The sequence below is a fragment of the Schistocerca gregaria genome, chromosome 4 (genome assembly GCF_023897955.1).
Source record: "Schistocerca gregaria isolate iqSchGreg1 chromosome 4, iqSchGreg1.2, whole genome shotgun sequence".
NCBI classification, from domain to species: domain Eukaryota; kingdom Metazoa; phylum Arthropoda; class Insecta; order Orthoptera; family Acrididae; genus Schistocerca; species Schistocerca gregaria.
The window spans coordinates 437,320,243-437,343,320 of record NC_064923.1 but is presented as its reverse complement, the minus strand read 5'-3'; the positions used below and the strand labels follow the sequence as shown (position 1 = coordinate 437,343,320).

The 23,078-nt window shown below is 42.0% G+C and overlaps 1 protein-coding gene across 1 annotated transcript in view; it reads right to left on the bottom strand.

The window, feature by feature from the left end:
* The window catches only part of LOC126365860 (uncharacterized), a 226,585-nt gene that overhangs the window by 30,799 nt on the left and 172,708 nt on the right, over nt 1-23,078 (bottom strand). The window contains exon 7 of the mRNA XM_050008526.1: nt 16,828-17,033. Within this exon, the coding sequence (XP_049864483.1) occupies nt 16,828-17,033 (206 nt within the window). The remainder of the gene's footprint in view (nt 1-16,827; nt 17,034-23,078) is intronic.

Below are 23,078 nucleotides of genomic sequence, written 5' to 3'. Positions count from 1 at the left end.
AATATGCAGTGTACTATCTTGAGAGGTGATAGTGTGGACCAAAACAAGAAAAAAATGTCGGGTTAACGTAGGCTCTAAAAAGTGTGCCTTCAGAGCTATGGTTCAAATGGCTCTGAGCACTATGGGACTTAACATTTTAGGTCATCAGTCCCCTAGAACTTAGACCTACTTAAACCTAACTAACCTAAGGACATCACACATATCCATGCCCGAGGCAGGATTCGAACCTGCGACCGTAGCGGTCGCGCGGTTCAGAGCTATGATCACCTGTTTATATTCGTTGCTGTGAAAAAACATCTCTTCTACTGTTAACTCTCTGCTACTGTGAACGGTCTACTGGATGCAGTAAACAAATTGTAGCACATTATTCTGTTACAGCAGGGCTTCTAATGTAATCTGCCTGCTGTTGTACAGGGTGAAGAAACATCTGCGCACTCGGACTTCGCAACACTATTAACGTAAATACATTGTTTGTTCTCCATCAAAATCTTTCATTTGCTAACCATGCCCATCAATAGTTAGTTCCTTCAGTAGTTAGAATCTTTTATTTAGCTGGCAGTATTGGCGCTCGCTGTAGTTTGAGTAACGAAGATTTTTATGAGGTAAGTGATTTCGTGAAAGGTGTAGGTTATTGTTAGGGCCATTCTTTTGTAGGGATTATTGAAAGTCAGATTGCGTTGCGCTAAAAAAAATATTGTGAGTCAGTTTAGCGTTGATCAGAATAAGTAAACAGAGAAATGTCTGAGTACGTTCAGTTTTGCTCAGCTCTCTGAAAATCAAATAACGTAAGAGGTTTTCCAGCACAGTCATTTATAAATTTTTCTAAGGGGATATTTCAGATGGAGCGGTGCGAAACAATTCGTGTCCACTATATGCAAAGGATTTCTATAAAAGCTGACCAATGAAAACGATTGTATTTCAATTTCTGTGTTTGCAGTATGCAACTGCAAATATTTTGTAGAAGACTCACTGGGATTGCTGTATGACGATTAAGATCCCGAGTGCCATGCCACGCAGACTACTTTTGGGAAATAAAAGCAAATAGGTGTTGACCTAGAATTGAAGCCTCCACCTCCTGCACGCTAACTCAAAACGCTAGCTACTACACCAACTGCACAGCACTACAGCGTCACCTTGACAGAGACAGTTACCGAACATGTGATTACGGTGTTGCCAAATTGCCAATCTTTAACGTCCATTTACTGCTGGAAATATGCGCAGGACAAAATTCTGTGAAAGACATTTTTGTGTTGTCAGTATGTGGGGAACCGCGCTGCGAAGTCCGAGTGGGTGAGTTTTCCTTCACCCTGTGTATTACCTGCATTGGTGAGCCATCGCTAAAGCAAGTGCTCATTACGATATCCTTCACAGTAAGACATACTTCTGTTCAACGTCTTACGGAATCATGCACTCTCTGAATGACCTTAGTGTGGTGTCACCGCCAGACACCACACTTGCTAGGTGGTAGACTTTAAATCGGCTGCAGTCCGTTAGTATACGTCGGACCCGTGTGTCGCCACTATCAGTGATTGCAGACCGAGCGCCGCCACACGGCAGGTCTAGTCTAGCGAGACTCCCTAGCACTCGCCCCAGTTGTAGAGCCGACTTTGCTAGCGATGGTTCACTGTCTACAAACGCTCTCATTTGCAGAGACAACAGTTTGGCATAGCCTTCAGCTACGTCATTTGCTACGACCTAGCAAGGCGCCATATTCAGTTACTATAAGAACTATCTTCAAGAATGCATTCTGAAGAGATAATATTGTGAATCATGTACCGTCAAGAGCGACGTTCATCATTAATGGATTAAAGTTATGTATCAAACTAATTATGTCCGCTTTCTGAATTCTCATTCCTTGTCATGTTCCAGATCTCACGTCAGTATAGCTCTTCCCTCCACACGCCAGCCTGCGTTAGCTAAAACGCGTGCATTTCGGCCTCCACTCTTAACACGGTGTTGGCTCTTCTGCTAACACAAAACTAAGTAACACTGCCAGGCATCGATGAAACGTTAGTGTAGCATTTCTACATCATTAATGACGCTTACGGACACCAAAGATCTCGAGTGTGTCCATAACTAAAAATCCAAGGGCTCAAGGTCGAGGGAACAAGCAGGCAAAAGTACGGACATCCCCGACAAATCCATTGCCCATTAAGTGTGTGTATGAGTGTTCTCGGGCATTTCGAAGTAAATGGATTGGTGCTCTAACATGCCTGAACCACATTTCCAGCCGTTGTTGCAAAATTACGTCCTCTAGCATAAGAGGAAAGTTCTTTGTCCTGGTAAGTTCAAGGATAAAACTACCAAAATGGTTCAAATGGCTCTGAGCACTATGGGACTTAACTTCTGAGGTCATCAGTCCCCTAGATCTTAGAACTACTTAAACCTAACTAACTTAAGGACATGACACACATCAATGCCCGAGGCAGGATTCGAACTTGCGGCCGTAGCAGCAGCGTGGTTCCGGACTGAAGCGCTTAGAACCGCTCGGTCGAAGTGGCCGGCTGATTATTTATGTATACTACGGGCAGAATAACCTCACTTGCATATGGAAAAGGGAGGGAAGTACGTTTTAATAGAGGTAATATAGGAATTTTACCCCGCTGCATTTCGTAAGCGAATAGTGTGAGTAACGAGCCAAATACAGCCTACAACTGCCGTTGGAGCGCGTTGCGATCGCGAGTACGCTGAGACCCACGTACCGTGTGCACAAATCGCATCGTTTCAGAGCGTTCAGTAACATACTGACCTGGGCACGCTCCACTGTGAGGTTCGACAGCACGGTTCGTGCGCCGATGGCTTTACCCATCTAATGTTGGAGTTGCCAGTGACCGAAAAACTCATCGTCTGTGATGGTCTGGAGTTAGCAGGATAACTGGCTACTAACTCATCAGACGATGCATACCGCGCTGGCTTAGATGTATCATCAACACTGGTCATCGTCTCGTTTTCTTTGCTAAGGCATAAGAGGACCGCCACGCGGGAAGTTCCCATATTCTCCATCCGTCCAAAGATACGCAAGGGCGCCACTGCCCGCCTCTTACCCTCAAGTTAAGACCAACTGCCCTTCCGATGCGCATTAGAAGACATGAGAGCGATGGGGTTGCCAGGGGTCTCAGCGGCAACAGAGGTGTCGCAGCTTAGAGGAGCAGCTACAGCGTGTCGACCGCGGCCAACGCAGCCTCTAGCTATTTCCGGGCAGCGGCCAATTCACCTAGTGTCGCACACAATAAGCACAGTCCCTGCTCATTTCCTGCTACGTCAAAACCACACAAAATCACGAAAAACTGTACCAACCAACCACTCAGGACTAAGTGAAAAAGAACAGGCAGACTGCAACGATCGCAAAATTCGAGTAATTAAGGTGACACTAGCGCTTACAGCGGCAGTAAACTTCACTAGAAACTTGCCTCGTATCGCATTAAAGATCGTAAAATACGCAAAGCCTTACAAAAAAAAAAAAAAAAAAAAAAAAAAAAAAAAATACAGTAACAACAGGAAAATGAAGATTACTGTTCACTTCTATTCAGAAACACGTAACAACGCTACTGTACTACACGATGTATACAAACTGCGTGTAAACTGTGAGCTTCTGCTACTGAACTCCCATCTTGCTCTGCGACCGGAGCTCTAGTGGCCGTGTCTCGCACGTCAGTATGCTTTGTAGACTCAAAGAACTTGATTGCCAGCCCCATGCTCTGAAAATCATGGCCCCCTTTCTTCAGAACGATATTGTGGCTGGAATCTTGCAAGGTCTGGTCATGTGCCTTATCCCCTTCAAAACTGTTATAGTAGTATTACAGAATGATTTTCGTGTTTTTATGGTGGGAATTAGACTACAATGGGTCTCATAACGCGGTAGTGAAAGCCAGTACAGTCAAACAAATAAAATATCAACATTTCACACTTAAGGACAGTATAAGAAATTACGTGAATTTGAAAAATTATACTCTGCACTTTTTAGTCACTCTGCATATACTGTAACATGATGACTGTATTTGGATAGGGTATCTTAATTCGCGGCAGAGCAGCCGCGCACGCATATTTCGGAGTTATTTTATCTCGTGTTAAACACGAGAACAAATTTCAATTTATGGGTACTTTGGATTTAGCAGTCGGTTAACAATATTAGTCAATGTAATACTGGCGCAATTGCTTGCTCGAAAGTTGCGGAGTGAAGATTAATTTCAGTATGATTCAGTTGTAAGTAAGCTGTTTAGGTTTTTTTTATTGGTAACGCCACCGCCACGTAGCGCTCTGTATAAAAATCACTGGCTGTGCCGTGTGCAGTCCGTGGCTGGTTTGCATTGTTGTCTGCCATTGTAGTGTTGGGCAGCGGCAGCTGGATGCTAACAGCGCGTAGCATTGCGCAGTTGGAGGTGAGCCGCCAGCAGTGGTGGACGTGGGGAGAGAGATGGCGGAGTTTTTAAATTTGTAATAATTGGTGTCATGAACTGCTATATATATTATGACTAGTGAGGTAAATACATTGTTTGTTCTCTATTAAAATCTTTCATTTGCTAACTATGCCTATCAGTAGTTAGTGCCTTCAGTAGTTTGAATTTTTTATTTAGCTGGCAGTAGTGGCGCTCGCTGTATTGCAGTAGCTTGAGTAACGAAGATTTTTGTGAGGTAAGTGATTTGTGAAACGTATAGGTTAATGTTAATCAGGGCCATTCTTTCGTAGGGATTTTTGAAAGTCAGATTGCGTTGCGCTAAAAATATTGTGTGTCACTTTAAGCACAGTCTTGCACAATTGTTCTAAGAGGACGTTTCATATGTCGACCCTTAGCCAAGGATAGCTCACTGGAATCTTCTGATTTTTTCCTTGTAGTTTGTGTAATTAGTGTAGCTTTTGTTTATTGCTAGCGCGTAATCATAGAGAGAATTTCCTTTGTAGTTGCAGTCTTTCATTGTTGTACAGTAAAATAGTTGTGGCATGCATGTAGTTTTGCACGAAGTATTTCGCAGCTGCGCTTGCAATTAACTAGTTATTATTTTCAGTGCTATGTTAATGTGTTTTCTTATTTTGCTCTTCAAATTGTGCTTTTCTGTGTTGTCGTGTGAAATATTGTGACTATAATGGCGTGTGAAAAACGTACTACTAGGCTCCAAAGTAAACTGAGAAATGACAGTGAAGACGAAAGCAGTGTGTTAGCGCCACCATGTAATGAATTAACTAATGTTCAAAGTAGTGATTTGGTAATTGTACATAGGGAAATGGAGCGGGCTGCAAACAATGGTTCACACAGTGAAACAATTAGTGAACAGGGAAGCATTATCTATCGATCGGTTGGCAACAGCTCGCCTCAGGATTCCGAAATGACAGGACACATTCTTGCAAATACTGGGTCCTCACCGTTTTCTCAAATGAGTCAAGACACATTTTCTGCCTGTCAAAATGTAAATGCTGCCGGTGAAAATGCACTGCCAAAAAGCATAGAAAAACAGATTCCAGACACTAATACGTTATTATTGCAATTAATGCAACAAATGGAACAAAATCAGAGACAAACACATCAAAAGCTTCAAAAGTTAGACACAATGGAACAAAATCAGAGACAAACACAGCAACAGTTGGACACAATGGAACATAATCTTCGGAAGTTAGGCACCACACTTGAACAAACACGTGAAGATTTAACTACTGAGTTACATAACATTGAATTGAAATGTCAAAAAATCTGTAATGACGTAAAAACACAAATTTGTGAGCATTTTTAACCTATTTTTTCGCGGCATGAAGACGCATTACAGAATCACGAAGCAGCCATAAAAGAACCGCAAACCATTGTTCGTGAAAATCACGACACCTTGCAAGCTAAAATGGACTCAGTTGCATCCACCGATTCGGTTACTCAACTTGCAAGAACTCAGGAAAACTTAAAGGACACAGTAGATTCGATTTCAACACAAATGGACACTCTGAAACTTGGTTCTGAAAAACACACTGAGGAAATGTGTTCACTATCGGAGAAAGTAGCCGAACTTTCGGATCAGTTCACTAATTTATCTACGAAGGTAGATGATAATCTGAATGACACAAAACCGGTAGTCTTTAATGACACAGAAGAGTGCGAACAAATTAGGAAATTCAAACAAAGTCTGAATCAAATTAGTACGCAACACCAAAGAGAAATCCGGGAAGTACAAGATCAGCTGACACAGGTAATACAACAAATACGTATTTCAGAGGACACTCGCGCTCCAATACGGGAAGAGGGCCATAGAAATACGGAACAGCCACAAAATAATAACACAGGGCACTTCGGAAATTATGAAAGAAATTGGCAAGGTACAACGATTTTGAGATGGAACCACCGAAACGACGTAACAATGACCGACATGCGACTCGCCGACATGATGATTTTGACTATAAGCTGTTCGTTACTACACGTAAATTCAAAACATTTAAGAATTCTGGCAACGACATTAATCCACAAGCGTGGCTTCTTCAATTCTCTCATTGTTTTCCTCCCAACTGGTCATTAGAACACAGATTAGAATTTATGTGTGGTTACTTGGAGAATGAACCAGCTGTAAGAATGCGATCGGTCATTATCGATTGTCACAGTGAAGGAGAATTTTATCATGCTTTCCTCTCAGCATATTGGTCTCAAGCTACACAAGACCGAGTAAAACATAGCATCATAATGATGAAACATTTCGAACAACCTGAATTTTCCAGTCTTGTCAAATATTTTGAAGACATGTTACATAAGAATCAGTATCTTTCAAACCCATACAGCCCCTCAGAACTCATCCGCATTTGCTTAATCAAATTACCTGAACATTTACGACAGATTATTTTAGCAGGACGATGCAAAGATGATATTGAAGCTTTTCAGGGACTGTTACAAGAACTGGAAATTGACACTGACAATCGCGGAACGCGAAAACAGGAGCACAACAATTACAGGTCACACCTGTCACAATTCCGCGATGACAGTAATAATACACGACAAGGCTATTCGTACAACGTAAATCGTGACCAAAACAGACACCACCCATATGACAACCATTGGCAGAGTAGTAATTATTACAGGGAAAGATCACCTCTCTGCGGTAATGACTATAACAGAGACAATCAGAGAAACAGACAATATGGAAACCAAAATAATTATTATCAAGGGAGACGAAATAACTTCAGACGCAATGGTCCAGCGCGCAGTTACGATTCAGGGAGAAATTCTCCACCACGTGACTGACAAGAAAGAAACTATGGAATCTACCGACATGACGACACACGATATGATCGTAACGACAGACCTGAATTGCAGCAGAACTGGCGGGATTCAAACAGAGCAGGGCCCTCTCGACAAGGTGAATTTGTAGAAGTTAGGTCTCCTAATCCCAATAACGACGCGCGCCAACAAAGAAACAGACAATGACTCGCACCGCAGGCAGCCGCGTGCGCCGGCTGGCTCAGAGAAAAATAACATAAGTTAACCTTGAGCAGAATTCCAGTGTTCCTTACCGACGTAATCACATGATAATTGCTTTTTAGTTGACAATCTGCGTACTAGGAAGAGTAAAGGTTTACACCACATTTCACATGTAAAACCGTTTGTTGAAATATAATCAGCTTTTTAACTTTGTCTTTGCCATAAAACATTTCACTTCACATTTCTAGTATGCTTTGTCACACTGAGAAACTGTTAACATGCAACAATGTTTTGAAGTTAACTATCCAGTCTAGAACCTAGGGAATATTTTTGACCAGAAATTACGAATGCATGGTTATAGTGAACAGACGTCACAGTGTTATTGTGCGTGTACATTCTTGCTTGTTACTTGCACGATTACGTAACGACTATAAGGCTGACATACTTAGAACATTTACCAGTACTGCTAATGAGATTTTAATCCAACATTTTGGTTTACTTGAAAATAAATTCTGGATTTTAAGTACTTTCTGTGAGATACCAGATGACTCAGTGGTTAGTTTATGTGACAGCTATACGTTTTTATCACGACGCTACTAATGAGTGACAATTTACAATGTTGCTTTTGCACTGTATCTGTTTTATATCTGCACAGTTTTTCTGTATTATTCTGGAAAGTAAAACATGTTTCAGTAGTAACTTTGTGGTATAGCTACAATGAGACAGCCTTTTCTGTAGCACAACAATACGTTACAGTACACTACTTACTTCATCACGGCAATAAGCGTAGTAACTACGATATCTATACGCAAAGCATTTCTTTTTTGTTTATCATGAGGTAAGTACATTGACTTCTGTAGAACTTAGCTTTCGGAGGACGATAACTATGACACTTCCACAGAGATTATCTTACAACACGACACACAGTTTAGCGCTACAGTACGCGTATCTGAGTGACTAATTTTGTACTTAAAACATTTATTTTTAAAGATATTTGAAATACAATGATACAAAGGTTTTCCGTGATACATTTCATTCCATTGCTGTTATCTGTAACATCTGAGGATATAATCACGTTAATCCTAAAGGGGGGGGGGGGGGGGTACACGCTTACTTTGTGTACCATGTGTTTGGCAAGCACAAGGAGCCCTAGCTAATATGGTACTTGCTTATACAATTTTACACATTGGTACCATATTTCTCTAACACATAAATTACACAGCTATCTGGTTATCTGACAGAGAAACAAACATCTTTTTACTACATCAGTGACGCATGTTTACGTAATTACCCCGTTGGATAACGTCACACTTATGAAATTGTATTTTTTCTGTACTTTGAGAAATGTTCATATTTTTACGGAACCATTGTGACACTATGAGAGCTTTGAATGATATATTTGGTATGGGATCATGATTTTTAAGGTACGTTTGAGGTAGATGACACTTTTGACATGAGCAGAGAATTTTTTTTAGGCTTTGAAATTATTGCAGAAAGCTATGACTTTTTGAGATTTGACTGAGGTGTTATGATGTTATTATTACGATGACTATGTGTATTAAGCTGTTGAGGTATGTTTATGATCAATAAGCTGATGCTATACAAGGAATTTGATTATTCTATGTATCTGTTATGATGAAATATTGAAGAAGTGTCGATGAATAATGTAAGGAATAAAGAGTAGTGTTTAGGGACTCTGGTTTGTGAAGAAGGTTGTTGGAAACCAACAATCGTACTTTAAGAGCTATGAAATGTATGTAAATGCGTGAATGTATTACAATGCCGACAAAAAATTTTTGGACACTGTTATATCAATAGGATTTTGTTTCTACAGATTTGTAACGCAAATTCTTGACTTGTGAAATTTTTTATATGAGACTGCCACTGTAGCGGAAACTGCTGTCGTAAATATTTCAGTAAGAAAGGTAAGTGACGTTGACGTAATGCGTTTTGGGCGCCCAGCTGAGAGGTAGTCGTCTGACAAAAGAAGGCCATTAGATGGAGAGAAAAAAGAGGCCATTATCCTCGCTATTGACATTCCTTTGTAGAAAGCATCGCAAAAACGACTCGCTCATTACTTGGAAAAGATACTTATTTACTTCTGCACACGTGATAATGACAAGCGTCTTTCTACGAGAGTAGAGAGTATTTCTACTAACTTATGAAATGTCACATGACTATTGAATGATGTTTTTATGTTTTGCCTTACATAGTTGCTTGTTTCATTTGATATCTGTTTTCCAGCTGTGTTGCAGCATTGGTTTTATAAAATAAAATTAAATGCATTTGCTAATGTGAACACTTTCTGTCAACAGATCTATTAAATAATTATTTCATGATCCACATTCTTCGAACAAGGAGCTCTTGGAATGGAAAGAGCAATAAGAAGCGACTAATAACAGTAACTGTATATATAATTTTCTTTCCAAGTACTTGGTAATTTGTTGTAGCATTAGTTTTTGTGGTGCACCACTTTAATTGCATAGACATTAAGATGTGAATAGACATTGTCCTTATCTGCATTGTTGTCTTTAGTGTAACATTTTTTTCTGCTTGAGCTTTGTCATGTTTAGATATAAGTTATAGCATTTGCTGCGGCTGTTTGCCATTCATAGTGCTACTGAATGTCACTTTGTATTACTAGGTTAAGCCAATTTTATTACTGATTTATTTTTCTTGTTTGCTGCGCATTGCCTTATATTAGTTGCAATATTGCTGCCTTTTTTTGCCAATTTCCATTTTTTTTATCATTGCTGTTTGTGTAAATTGTTTTGTGCTGCTGCATTGCCTCATCCCTTAGTTAAGCATCTGAGCTCAGTAGATTTAAGTTAGCTTAAGAGGGGTAGCCTATATAAGAGAATGAGTTGCGATGGATTTGAAGAAATGCACTGAGAGGTTATATGAGAAAAGTACAGAAAGCAGGTATAGATAGGACTTTTTGGAAATAATGAGGAACGAAGGGAGATCTCCGAGAAGTAAAGAAAGTTTTGTTTGCAAAATACTGCAGTAAAACAAACCCTGCCCTTTCCTTGTGTTATCCCATTATGTGTTTGTGTACCCTTGGGCATTTATGTTCTTCCTGTCTTTATATGTTTATCTGATAAGACTTATGTTGCAGAATTTTTCTAATACTAAGCTACATTCACTATGATGAGGAATACTGTTATCCTCAAATATAATTTGCATTAATAATATGTCGTTTTCTTTGTAAATATGTTTAGAAACTATTTATTCTGTTCTGTTTTAATGTTCATGCGTGAAGTTGATGTTTCGAAATTTATTCTGATTTTTTATGTATGTGCTCCTGTCACAATTCCTGTAACACTGATGTATATGTTATTTCGATTCTTTTGTAAAGCCTGTATTACTGCAAATGTTATCTGTACTATTATGTTCGTCAATGATGTTTTTTGTACCTTTGTTATTGTATTCTCATGTTATAAGATTGTAATTGACACCTGTTCATCAAATTAAGTAACTTGTAAGTTACATTTCACTGCACACATTTCTGTTGGTCATAGTATATGGACAATATGTGGGAAGTAGGGACTGATAGTGTTTGCACGTGTGTTAATAATTCAGTAAGGGACTGGATAACAGCATTGCTGGTTCTAAGGACATTTCAAAAACAATTTTTGTGAGTGCACAAGTGGTGGTTATGGACTTGCTATATTATCCGCAAGACTCTTCAATGGTGATTGTGCGCCTGCACAGTCAAACAGATGGCTGATGGCCATCTCTACAAGGACTACAGTGGGTCTACACCTTTGATGACCCACCAATACCATTATTTCTACAAGGACTGCAGTGGGTCTGCACCTCTCGTGGCCCACCAATACCGTAATCTCTACCAGGACTACAATGGGTCTACTCTGTGACGACCTACCTACCAATATTCTTTAAAACTTCGACTGACTCTGCTGTGGGTTTGCTCTGTTGTGGTCCATTACCTGTCTGCATGTCAAGAGTCAGCACTGTCTTTCTGCTGGAAGGACAACACTACTTCTTCAAGACTGCATGGAAATCCACTACTTCCGTGTGCATTTTCTTTTACTACTCAGGCTTTGAGAAAAACACTACAATTTTACTTTGATGAATGATCAAGACTGTCTTTGTGGACTGTGAGAAAATTTTAGCTTTTGACCAACATTGTATCGATAAGTGTGTGCATTTCATTTCTTTGTCATTGTAATTATGAAAAAATTTTTCAAATCAGTATTGTCCACTGCCCAAAACAATTTGTAAATTTTTTTGTGGGGAGCATGGAGGCTATGTAAGCAGGCTGTTCAGGTTTTTTTATTGGTAACGCCGCCGCCACGTAGCGCTCTGTATAAAAATCACTGGCTGTGCCGTGTGCAGTCCGTGGCTGGTTTGCATTGTTGTCTGCCATTGTAGTGTTGGGCAGCGGCAGCTGGATGCTAACAGCGCGTAGCATTGCGCAGTTGGAGGTGAGCCGCCAGCAGTGGTGGACGTGGGGAGAGAGATGGCGGAGTTTTTAAATTTGTAAGAATTGGTGTCATGAACTGCTATATATATATTATGACTAGTGAGGTAAATACATTGTTTGTTCTCTATTAAAATCTTTCATTTGCTAACTATGCCTATCAGTAGTTAGTGCCTTCAGTAGTTTGAATCTTTTATTTAGCTGGCCGTAGTGGCGCTCGCTGTATTGTAGTAGCTTGAGTAACGAAGATTTTTGTGAGGTAAGTGATTTGTGAAACGTATTGGTTAATGTTAATCAGGGCCATTCTTTCGTAGGGATTTTTGGAAGTCAGATTGCGTTGCGCTAAAAATATTGTGTGTCAGCTTAAGCACAGTCGTGTATAAATTTTGCGAAGGGGACGTTGCACAGTTATATGAACAATGAACTATTTTAATAAATTTTAAAATTTTGCACGATTGGATTGGATCGGAATCTGAGTTAAATGTTTGTTTCATCCGGTTAACAAGATAGTGAATCGCCTTTCCGCTGCACGTTTACACAACGAACAGTTTATTTTCTTTTATTTCTAGCGAAGAATATATAATACGTAACAAATAATTACTCGTTTTAAAGAAGCGTCGCATCATGAGCAGTTGCCCTCACATTCTCCTCACCTTTCTCGACCAAACTTTCAGTTGTCATTGATTTGCAACATAGATAAATAATCCAGTAAAGGAAACGATGTAAGAGGATGCCGTTGGTAAATTTCTAGTCAAACGAGAAAATTATTACATTAATGACTGCACCTGTTTAATCAACTATTGCAGTGCGAGCATGTACATTATCGAAGCGACCGAGAAAGTTGGTACCTACTATTAATTATTAACTAAGTGGCTCTCGACTCGGTGAAAGCCATTCCTGAATGACGCCACTTAGGAAGTTAGCATGTCAGATGTTCTGAGTGTAGCTGTATAGTGTAGTGACTGCAAGAAACGTGTGTATCGCTTACCCTCTGTTCGTGTTGTCGGATGTCGTGCGAGAAAGGAAGGGCTGTAACCTGGTCGCGGTATTTTGCATACAACCTGAAAGGAGCCGTCGAACTTAACGTCCCTATCCAACGGATGGGCACCGTTAATAGTACCAACCTCTGCTCATTCCACGGGTCACCGCATAGAGACTGGTGATGAAGAACTGTATCTCATCACCTGTTCTACACTTGCCTGTCAAATATTTTCACCCTCATGATTTTAAACAGCTCCCTCGGAGTCGAGCGCCGTGTCACGAGCTGTGTTGGCGACATCGGCTGGAGAGGCAGGAACGATGCGTACTTATTAATGTTCATCACGTGTTCTATCTCTAACGAATTTTCAAATTATGTTTACGAATTTCTTTCTCTCAGAAAGACAAGCACAGCTGTCCATAGCAATCTTGATCCTCCTTGGCTTCTTGCCCCACTGGCAAATTAGCTAGTCTAAAGTATCTTCACGTATGACCGATCAACCTATTTCCACTTCTGGTCGCAATTTCCCGAGGGTTTTTTCTTCTTTTATTTTATCGGCATGAGGCCTGATTAACATTATTGAACATGGTGATATGTAGAATATCTCACATTGTTTTTCTCACAAGGTCCTGGTGGAGTCTGTTTGCCGTACCCCTTTTCTGACCGGAGCATGATGGGCTAGATGTGTAAGTGTGTCAGATACTTCAGCACGCTGATTGCTTTACGGAATAATGCTTTTTTTTTTAATTTTAACATGGGCCATCGAACTTAAAGTCCTCATTCATCGGGCGTATTACCACCAGCGGCATAATCCCTCATTCGAACACTGTATAGAGGTTCAAATGGTTCAAATGGCTCTAAGCACTATGGGACTTAACATCTGAGGTCATCAGTCCCCTAGAACTCAGAACTACGTAAACCTAAATAACCCAAGGACATCACATACATCCATGCCCTTGGCAGGATTCCAACCTGCGACCGTAGTCTGCAGGGAGGTTTTAGATTTAAAAATAGTGCTTCACATTACAAACCTGTCTAGAACGCTATATCTCTCCCCATTGTTGGCTGCACGCTAACAATGAGACTTGCGTCACCAGGATTCTGTTTGGTTACACACACGTCTAGCGCTACTGCTCTCAGACGTTGGCGACCTTCTTTACGAAGTGAGTCCGTTACATCTGTCAAGAGAAAGCTAATACTACGTAGTCTCTTATGAAAGGTAACATATTTCCGGAACGTAAGAAGACATACGATTACCCAGTCGCTTGGACGTATAACTACTGAAAGAGACTAAGCGTAGCAATGTCACGTCAATTTGACCGCGTCGGCTGATAACACTTTCCGTTCGATCTGTGGCACACTGTTAGATAAAGACTGTTAGAGCAGACAGAGTGGTGGTGGTGGTGGTTAGTGTTTAACGTCCCGTCGACAACGAGGTCATTACAGACGGAGCGCAAGCTCGGGTTAGGGAAGGATTGGAAAGGAATTCGGCCGTGCCCTTTCAAAGGAACCATCCCGGCATTTACCTGAAACGATTTAGGGAAATCACGGAAAACCTAAATCAGGATGGCCGGAGACGGGATTGAACCGTCGTCCTCCCGAATGCGAGTCCAGTGTGCTAACCACTGCGCCACCTCGCTCGGTCAGACAGAGTTGATCGTAACCAATGCTGTAGTGCAACAGCAAAAATAAGTACCGAAACAAAGATTACACACATTAAAACAATCATACACCGTCGTCTGAAATCCTATAAAAGGTCACATAATCTTCAGAAACATTTATCTGTGTCATGTCTTTTCGGCGTTGTTCCTCATCTCATCAACTGACTAACAGTAGAACCATAAACGCAGACATAGTGACAGAAAATGTTTGTGTGTCTGCTCTACTAAGTACTTATGATGTTTACCTCTGAGTTTGATAATAATCGCGCACTGATCCATAATCGCTTACGTCTCGAACATCAGTTTCTCCTCACATATTTTTTTTCTTGATGACACTGCCAAAAACCTTTGAAAAATCCAGTTAAATCCATAATGGGCTCTAATGCCTTCGAAAAAACAAAGGAACAAATATGGGTCCCAAAGTTTCAGTAGAATTTTTTGTGGTATTGAAAGGTTACTGTACCTTTTCTTAGAGTAGGCTTGAACGAGGAATATGAGTATGATCCTGCTTTGATGTCACTATATTCCCAACCAAAGCTGTCTAAAATTGCCCTCTTTGCATTTATGTACCCTAAATTCATTTTCCATGCATACCCTACAGAGATTTTAGTCCAGAAATTGAAGGTTTGTCCTGATAGACACATCTGAAATGATTATTAATAAATTATTGAAATACACGATGGATCACGTGGATGTTAATATGCACGAATAATTGGGTTGGTAAAAGTGGGGTCAAAAACATACAAGGTTCTCTGAGTCCTCTACATCAGCCCTTTCTGTCATTCGTATGACAAGTTGGTTGCAGGGACAGCATGATGGGGAAAGAAGTGATTCTTGTCTGTTAGCAAGTCAGATGGTTTTATTTGATTTGAAATGTTTTGATACACTAAGAAAAACTAAACTTGATAAGAGTTTTTCTCAAGTAATTATTCAGTACTCAAGAAAACTGATCCCTTAATATGAATTTAAACCCTCAGACTTGAGTTATTTAACCTTGCACAATGCTCGTCGGGCTGAGGAAACGATAACATTGCATAGGTTAAAACATCCACCAGTAGATTTTCACTAAGGCGAAAGACACACTTAGCATTAATGAAAGAGATTCAACGCAGCTCTTTCAGTATTAAAACTTTATGTGTAGAGTTTCCTCTTGTCCTTCGCTGTAAAGATCGATTTCGAAGCTAGGCACATCGTTACGATAAGCCAGATGAGAATAGTCTCAGAATCGTTTCCTACGAGGCGTGTTTTTTAAGTAAGTACCGTTTTGAAACAAAAGAAAAAAGACATGCTAAGATATCTCAATTATTTTATTTTTACATTAAAGCCTGTACCTTAATCTATGCACTGACGCCATTACAGTCTGATTCTTCCTTGTTTACGTTGTGTATTGAGTGGTTAAGATGCTTCCGATAATCGTTGAGTCCCGCCGACTGTGAAGTACGGGCTGTTATAAGATTTCTTCGTGCTAAAGGCCTAAAAGCGATCGATATTCATCGTGAGATCTGTGCAGTTTACGGAGAAAACATTATGAGAGATGGAATGGTAAGAAAGTGGGTGAGAGCATTTAAAGATGGCCTCACAAATGTGCATGATGAACAACAGAGTGGACGTCCTACGGTTGTTAACGAAAGTGGACAATAAGGTGAGAGAAAACAGACGCTTTACGATGTTCTCCTTGCGGGATGACTTTCCTAATGTTTGTCGTAGTGTTTTTTATGGCATTGTTACCGAGCACTTGAATTACCGAAAATTGTTGACGGTCGTGCACAAAACCAAACGTTTGGACAGTGCATTGACTTCCCTTGAGCGGTACCACAACGACGGTGATGATCTCTTAAGCCAAACTGTTACGGGTGATGAAACATGGGTGGCCTACGTCACACCAGAATTAAAGCAACAGTCCATGGAAGTTAAGCTAGGGCATCGTTTTACTGCAAGACAATGCCCGTCCGCATGTGACGAATCAGACCAGAGATCTCATCACATCTTTTCGATGGGCTCTTGCGCCCAATGACTACCATCTATTCCTGCACTTGAAGAAACACCTGGGCGGTCAGCGTCTTCGAGACGATGACGAAGTCAAAACAGTGGTGATGCAGTGGTTAACAGGTCAGGCGGCAGACTTCTATGAAGAGGGTATTCAAAAACTGTTACAACGTTATGACAAGTGCCTCAATATTGACGGAAATTATGTAGAAAAGTAGATTAAGGTACAGGCTTTGGTGTGAAAATAAAATTATTGAGATATCTTAGCCCGTCTTTTTTTTAATTTCATAACCGTACTTACTTAAAAAACATGGCTCGTAGTCACAGTAGGGTAGGTGGAGGTGACGACTAGAACGGAGGCAACGTTATTACCTTCGACCGCTGTCTTGTAGCGCTCCAGCCAGCAGCAGCCAGCCTCCAGCAGCCAGGCCGCGTCCGACGGAGAGCGCACTGGAGGGGGAGGTATGGCGGCCTCCCACTCGCCCATGTCCAGCAGGTCCAGTCCGTCCTCAATGGGGCCGTCGCCACCGGGAGCGCTCGCTGTAGACCGCGACTCTTCTTCCTCTTCTGACTCCGACCTAGGCATGCGTTGCTAATAAACCACTGTCAGCGGGTACAGTTCACGATTCACGACCGCCACTCGACAACATTCAGGGGCTGTTAACCTCGATATCAGCATTTAGTTTCCGTGTCTAATTTTTACCTATGGCGGGTTTACCAATTTTAGTGATAAGTGCAGTTTAGATTAGATTAGATTAGTACTTTTTCCATAGATAATGAATAAGACACTTCGTAATGATGTGAAACATGTCAGGTTAATAAAAGGTGTCCATACCAGATACTACATTACACAAAAATATTACATGAAACTTATTTATTTATTTGTTTATTTATTTATTTTTGTGTAGGTTGGGGAAATTACTCACTTACTATGTCCAAAAATTCTTCTAATGAGTAGAAGGAGTTGCCATTCAGAAATTGTTTTACTTTCCTTTTAATCTTTCCTATCTCTCACACTTTTGATGCTACACTACTGGCCATTAAAATTTGCTACCCCAATAAGAAATGCAAATAATAAACGGGGATTCATTGGACAAATATATTATACTAGAACTGACATGTGATTATACACTCCTGGAAATTGAAATAAGAACACCGTGAATTCATTGTCCCAGGAAGGGGAAACTTTATTGACACATTCCTGGGGTCAGATACATCACATGATCACACTGACAGAACCACAGGCACATAGACACAGGCAACACAGCATGCACAATGTCGGCACTAGTACAGTGTATATCCACCTTTCGCAGCAATGCTGGCTGCTATTCTCACATGGAGACGATCGTAGAGATGCTGGATGTAGTCCTGTGGAACGGCTTGCCATGCCATTTTCACCTGGCGCCTCAGTTGGACCAGCGTTCGTGCTGGACGTGCAGACCGCGTGAGACGACGCTTCATCCAGTCCCAAACATGCTCAATGGGGAACAGATGCGGAGATCTTGCTGGCCAGGGTAGTTGACTTACACCTTCTAGAGCACGTTGGGTGGCACGGGATACATGCGGACGTGCATTGTCCTGTTGGAACAGCAAGTTCCCTTGCCGGTCTAGGAATGGTAGAACGATGGGTTCGATGACGGTTTGGATGTACCGTGCACTATTCAGTGTCCCCTCGACGATCACCAGAGGTGTACGGCCAGTGTAGGAGATCGCTCCCCACACCATGATGCCGAGTGTTGGCCCTGTGTGCCTCGGTCGTGTGCAGTCATGATTGTGGCGCTCACCTGCACGGCGCCAAACACGCATACGACCATCATTGGCACCAAGGCAGAAGCGACTCTCATCGCTGAAGACGACACGTCTCCATTCGTCCCTCCATTCACGCCTGTCGCACACCACTGGAGGCGGGCTGCACGATGTTGGGGCGTGAGCGGAAGACGGCCTAACGGTGTGCGGGACCGTAGCCCAGCTTCATGGAGACGGTTGCGAATGGTCCTCGCCGATACCCCAGGAGCAACAGTGTCCCTAATTTGCTGGAAAGTGGCGGTGCGGTCCCCTACGGCATTGCGTAGGATCCTACGGTATTGGCGTGCATCCGTGCGTCGCTGCGGTCCGGTCCCAGGTCGACGGGCACGTGCACCTTCCGCCGACCACTGGCGACAACATCGATGTACTGTGGAGACCTCACGCCCCACGTGTTGAGCAATTCGGCGGTACGTCCACCCGGCCTCCCGCATGCCCACTATACGCCCTGGCTCAAAGTCCGTCAACTGCACATACGGTTCACGTCCACGCTGTCGCGGCATGCTACCAGTGTTAAAGACTGCGATGGAGCTCCGTTATGCCACGGCAAACTGGCTGACACTGACGGCGGCGGTGCACAAATGCTGCGCAGCTAGCGCCATTCGACGGCCAACACCGCGGTTCCTGGTGTGTCCGCTGTGCCGTGCGTGTGATCATTGCTTGTACAGCCCTCTCGCAGTGTCCGGAGCAAGTATGGAGGTTCTGACACACCAGTGTCAATGTGTTCTTTTTTCCATTTCCAGGAGTGTATTTTCACGCAATTTGGGTGAATAGATACCGAGATATCAGTACCGAGAACAACAACCTCTGGCCGTAATGACGGCCTTGATACGCCTGGGAACTGAGTCAAACGGAGCTTGGATGGCGTATACAGGTACAGCTGCCCATGCAGCTTCAACACGATACCACAGTTCATCAAGAGTAGTGATTGGCGTATTGTGACGAGCCAGTTGAGTGGTCACCATTCACCAGACGTTTTCAATTGATGAGAGATCTGCAGAATGTACTGGCCAGGGCAGCAGTCGAACATTTTCTGTATCCAGAAAGGCCCGTACAGGACCTGCAACATGCGGTCGTGCATTATCCTGCTGAAATGTAGGGTTCCGCAGGGATCGAATGAAGGGTAGAGACACGGGTCGTAACACATCTGAAATGTTACGTCCACTGCTCAAAGTGCTGTCACTGAGATCCAGAGGTGACCGTGATGTGTAACCAATGGCACCCCGTTCCATCACGCCGTGTGATACGCCAGTATGGCGATGACGAATACACGCTTCCAACGTGCGTTCATCGCGATGTCGCCAAACACGGTTGCGACCACCATGATGCTGTAAACAGAACCTAGCTTCATCCGAAAAAAAATGACGCTTTGCCATTCGTACACCCAGGTCCGTCGTTGAGTACACCATCGCAGGCGTTCCTGTCTGTGATGCAGCGTCAAGGGCAACTGCAGCCATGGCCGCCGAGCTGATAGTCCATGCTGCTGCAAACGTCGTCGAACTGTTCGTGGAGATGGTTGATGTCTTGCAAACGTCCCCATCTGTTGACTCAGGAATCGAGACGTGGCTGCACGATCCGTTACAGCCATACGGATAAGATGCCTGTGATCTCGACTGCTAGTGATACGAAGCCGTTGGGATCCAGCACGGTGTTCCATATTACCCTCCTGAACCCACCGGTTCCATTTTCTGCTAACAGTCATTGGATCTCGACCAATGCGAGCAGCAATGTCGCGATACGATAAACCGCAGTCGCGGTAGGCTACAATCCGACCTTTATCAAAGGCAGAAACGTGATGGTACGCATATCTCCTTCTTACACGAGGCATCACAACAACATTTCACCAGCAACGCCGGTCAACTGCTGTTTGTGTATGAGAAATCGGTTGGAAACTTTCCTCATGTCAGCACGTTGTAGGTGTCGCCACCGGCGCCAACCTTGTGTGAATGCTCGGAAAAGCTAATCATTTGCATATCACAGCATCTTCTCCCTGTCGGTTAAATTTCGCATCTGTAGCACGTCAACTTCGTGGTGTAGCAATTTTAATGGCCAGTAGTGTATTAGGTAAGTGACCAAAGATTTTGTGACAGCATAATTTACCCCGTTCTGAGTCAAAGTTAGATTTAACCTTGAGTAGTGAAGACCATCCTTTCTCCCAGTGTTGTAGCCACGTACACTGCTATTCAATTTGAATTCGTTCGGATGTCAATAACAAATTTCATAAGTGAATATATATATATTATGAGGCTACAGTGAAGATCCCTAGCTCTTTAAATAAGTTTTTGCAGGATGATCTTGGATGAGCTCTAGCAATTATTCTGATTACAAGCTTACACTGAATGATGAATTACCCCAGAATATGATGCCACACGAAAGCAGAGAATGAAAATAGACGTGGTAAGCTAATTTACTTAGAAGTATATCACCAAAATTTGCAATGACCCTAATAGCATAAGTAGCTGAGCTCAAACGTTTCAACAGATCTTCAGCGTGTTTTTTCCAGTTCACTCTCATCAACGCATACACCTAGAAACAGAGGTTGTACAGAGTTTCAGGGAGAGCATAAGGGAACAATTGACAGGAATGGGGGAAATAAATACAGTAGAAGAAGAATGGGTAGCTTTGAGGGATGAAATAGTGAAGGCAGCAGAGGATCAAGTAGGCAAAAAGACGAGGGCTAGTATAAATCCTTGGGTGACAGAAGAAATATTGAATTTAATTGATGAAAGGAGAAAATATAAAAATGCAGTAAACGAAATAGGCAAAAAGGAATACAAACGTCTCAAAAATGAGATCGACAGGAAGTGCAAAATGGCTAAACAGGGATGGCTAGAGGACAAATGTAAGGATGTAGAAGCTTATCTCACTAGGGGTAAGATAGATACTGCCTACAGGAAAATTAAAGAGACCTTTGGAGAAAAGTGAACCACTTGTATGAATATCAAGAGGTCAGATGGCAGCCCAGTTCTAAGCAAAGAAGGGAAGGCAGAAAGGTGGAAGGAGTATATAGAAGGCTTATACAAGGGCGATGTACTTGAGGACAATATTATGGAAATAGAAGAGGATGTAGATGAAGACGAAATGGGAGATACGATACTGCGTGAAGAGTTTGACAGAGCACTGAAAGACCTGAGTCGAAACAAAGCCCCCGGAGTAGACAACATTCCATTAGAACTACTGACGGCCTTGGGAGAGCCAGTCATGACAAAACTCTACCAGCTGGTGAGCAAGATGTATAAGACAGGCGAAATACCCTCAGACTTCAAGAAGAATATAATAATTCCAATCCCAAAGAAAGCAGGTGCTGACAGATGTGAAAATTACCGAACTATCAGTTTAATAAGCCACGGCTGCAAAATACTAACGCGAATTCTTTACAGACGAATGGAAAAACTGGTGGATGCAGACCTCGGGGAGGATCAGTTTGGATTCCGTCGAAATGTTGGAACACGTGAGGCAATACTGACCTTACGACTTATCTTAGAAGAAAGATTAAGAAAAGGCAAACCTACGTTTCTAGCATTTGTAGACTTAGAGAAAGCTTTTGACAATGTTGACTGGAATACTCTTTTTCAAATTCTAAAGGTGGCAGGGGTAAAATACAGGGAGCGAAAGGCTATTTATAATTTGTACAGAAACCAGATGGCAGTAATAAGAGTCGAGGGGCATGAAAGGGAAGCAGTGGTTGGGAAAGGAGTGAGACAGGGTTGTAGCCTCTCCCCGATGTTATTCAATCTGTATATTGAGCAAGCAGTAAAGGAAACAAAAGAAAAATTCGTAGTAGGTATTAAAATCCATGGAGAAGAAATAAAAACTTTGAGGTTCGCCGATGAAATTGTAATTCTGTCAGAAACGGCCAAGGACTTGGAAGAGCAGTTGAATGGAATGGATAGTGTCTTGAGAGGAGTATATAAGATGAACATCAACAAAAGCAAAACGAGGATAATGGAATGTTGTCGAATTAAGTCGGGTGATGCTGAGGGAATTAGATTAGGAAATGAGACACTTAAAGAAGTAAAGGAATTTTGCTATTTGGGGAGCAAAATAACTGATGATGGTCGAAGTAGAGAGGATATAAAATGTAGACTGGCAATGGGAAGGAAAGCGTTTCTGAAGAAGAGAAATTTGTTAACATCGAGTATAGATTTAAGTGTCAGGAAGTCATTTCCGAAAGTATTTGCATGGACATGGACGATAAATAGTTTGGACAAGAAGAGAATAGAAGCTTTCGAAATGTGGTGCTACAGAAGAATGCTGAAGATTAGATAGGTAGATCGCATAACTAATGAGGAAATATTGAATAGAATTGGGGAGAAGGTAAGTTTGTGGCACAACTTGACCAGAAGAAGGGATCAGTTGGTAGGACATGTCCTGAGGTATCTAGGGATCACAAATTTAGTACTGGAGGGAAGCGTAGAGGGTAAAAATCATAGGGGGAGACCAAGAAATGAATATACTAAGCAGATTGAGAAGGATGTAGGTTGCAGTAGGTACTGGGAGATGAAGAAGCTTGCACAGGATAGAGTAGCATGGAGAGCTGTATCAAACCAGTCTCAGGACTGAAGACCACAACAACAACAACAACAACAACAACAATAGTTGTATCTTCGGCAAAAAGTACCAGCTTCGTGAATATAGAATGGCAAGTCATTAATATATATTAAGAACAGCAGAGGACCCAATACCGGACCTCGCGGCACCCCATTCTTGATTGTTCTCCAGTTTGAGAAATCACCAGTTTTTTGCATATTATGTGAACTGTTTATTTCAACTTTCTGCACTCTTCCAGTTAGGTATGATTTAAACCATTTGAGCGCTGT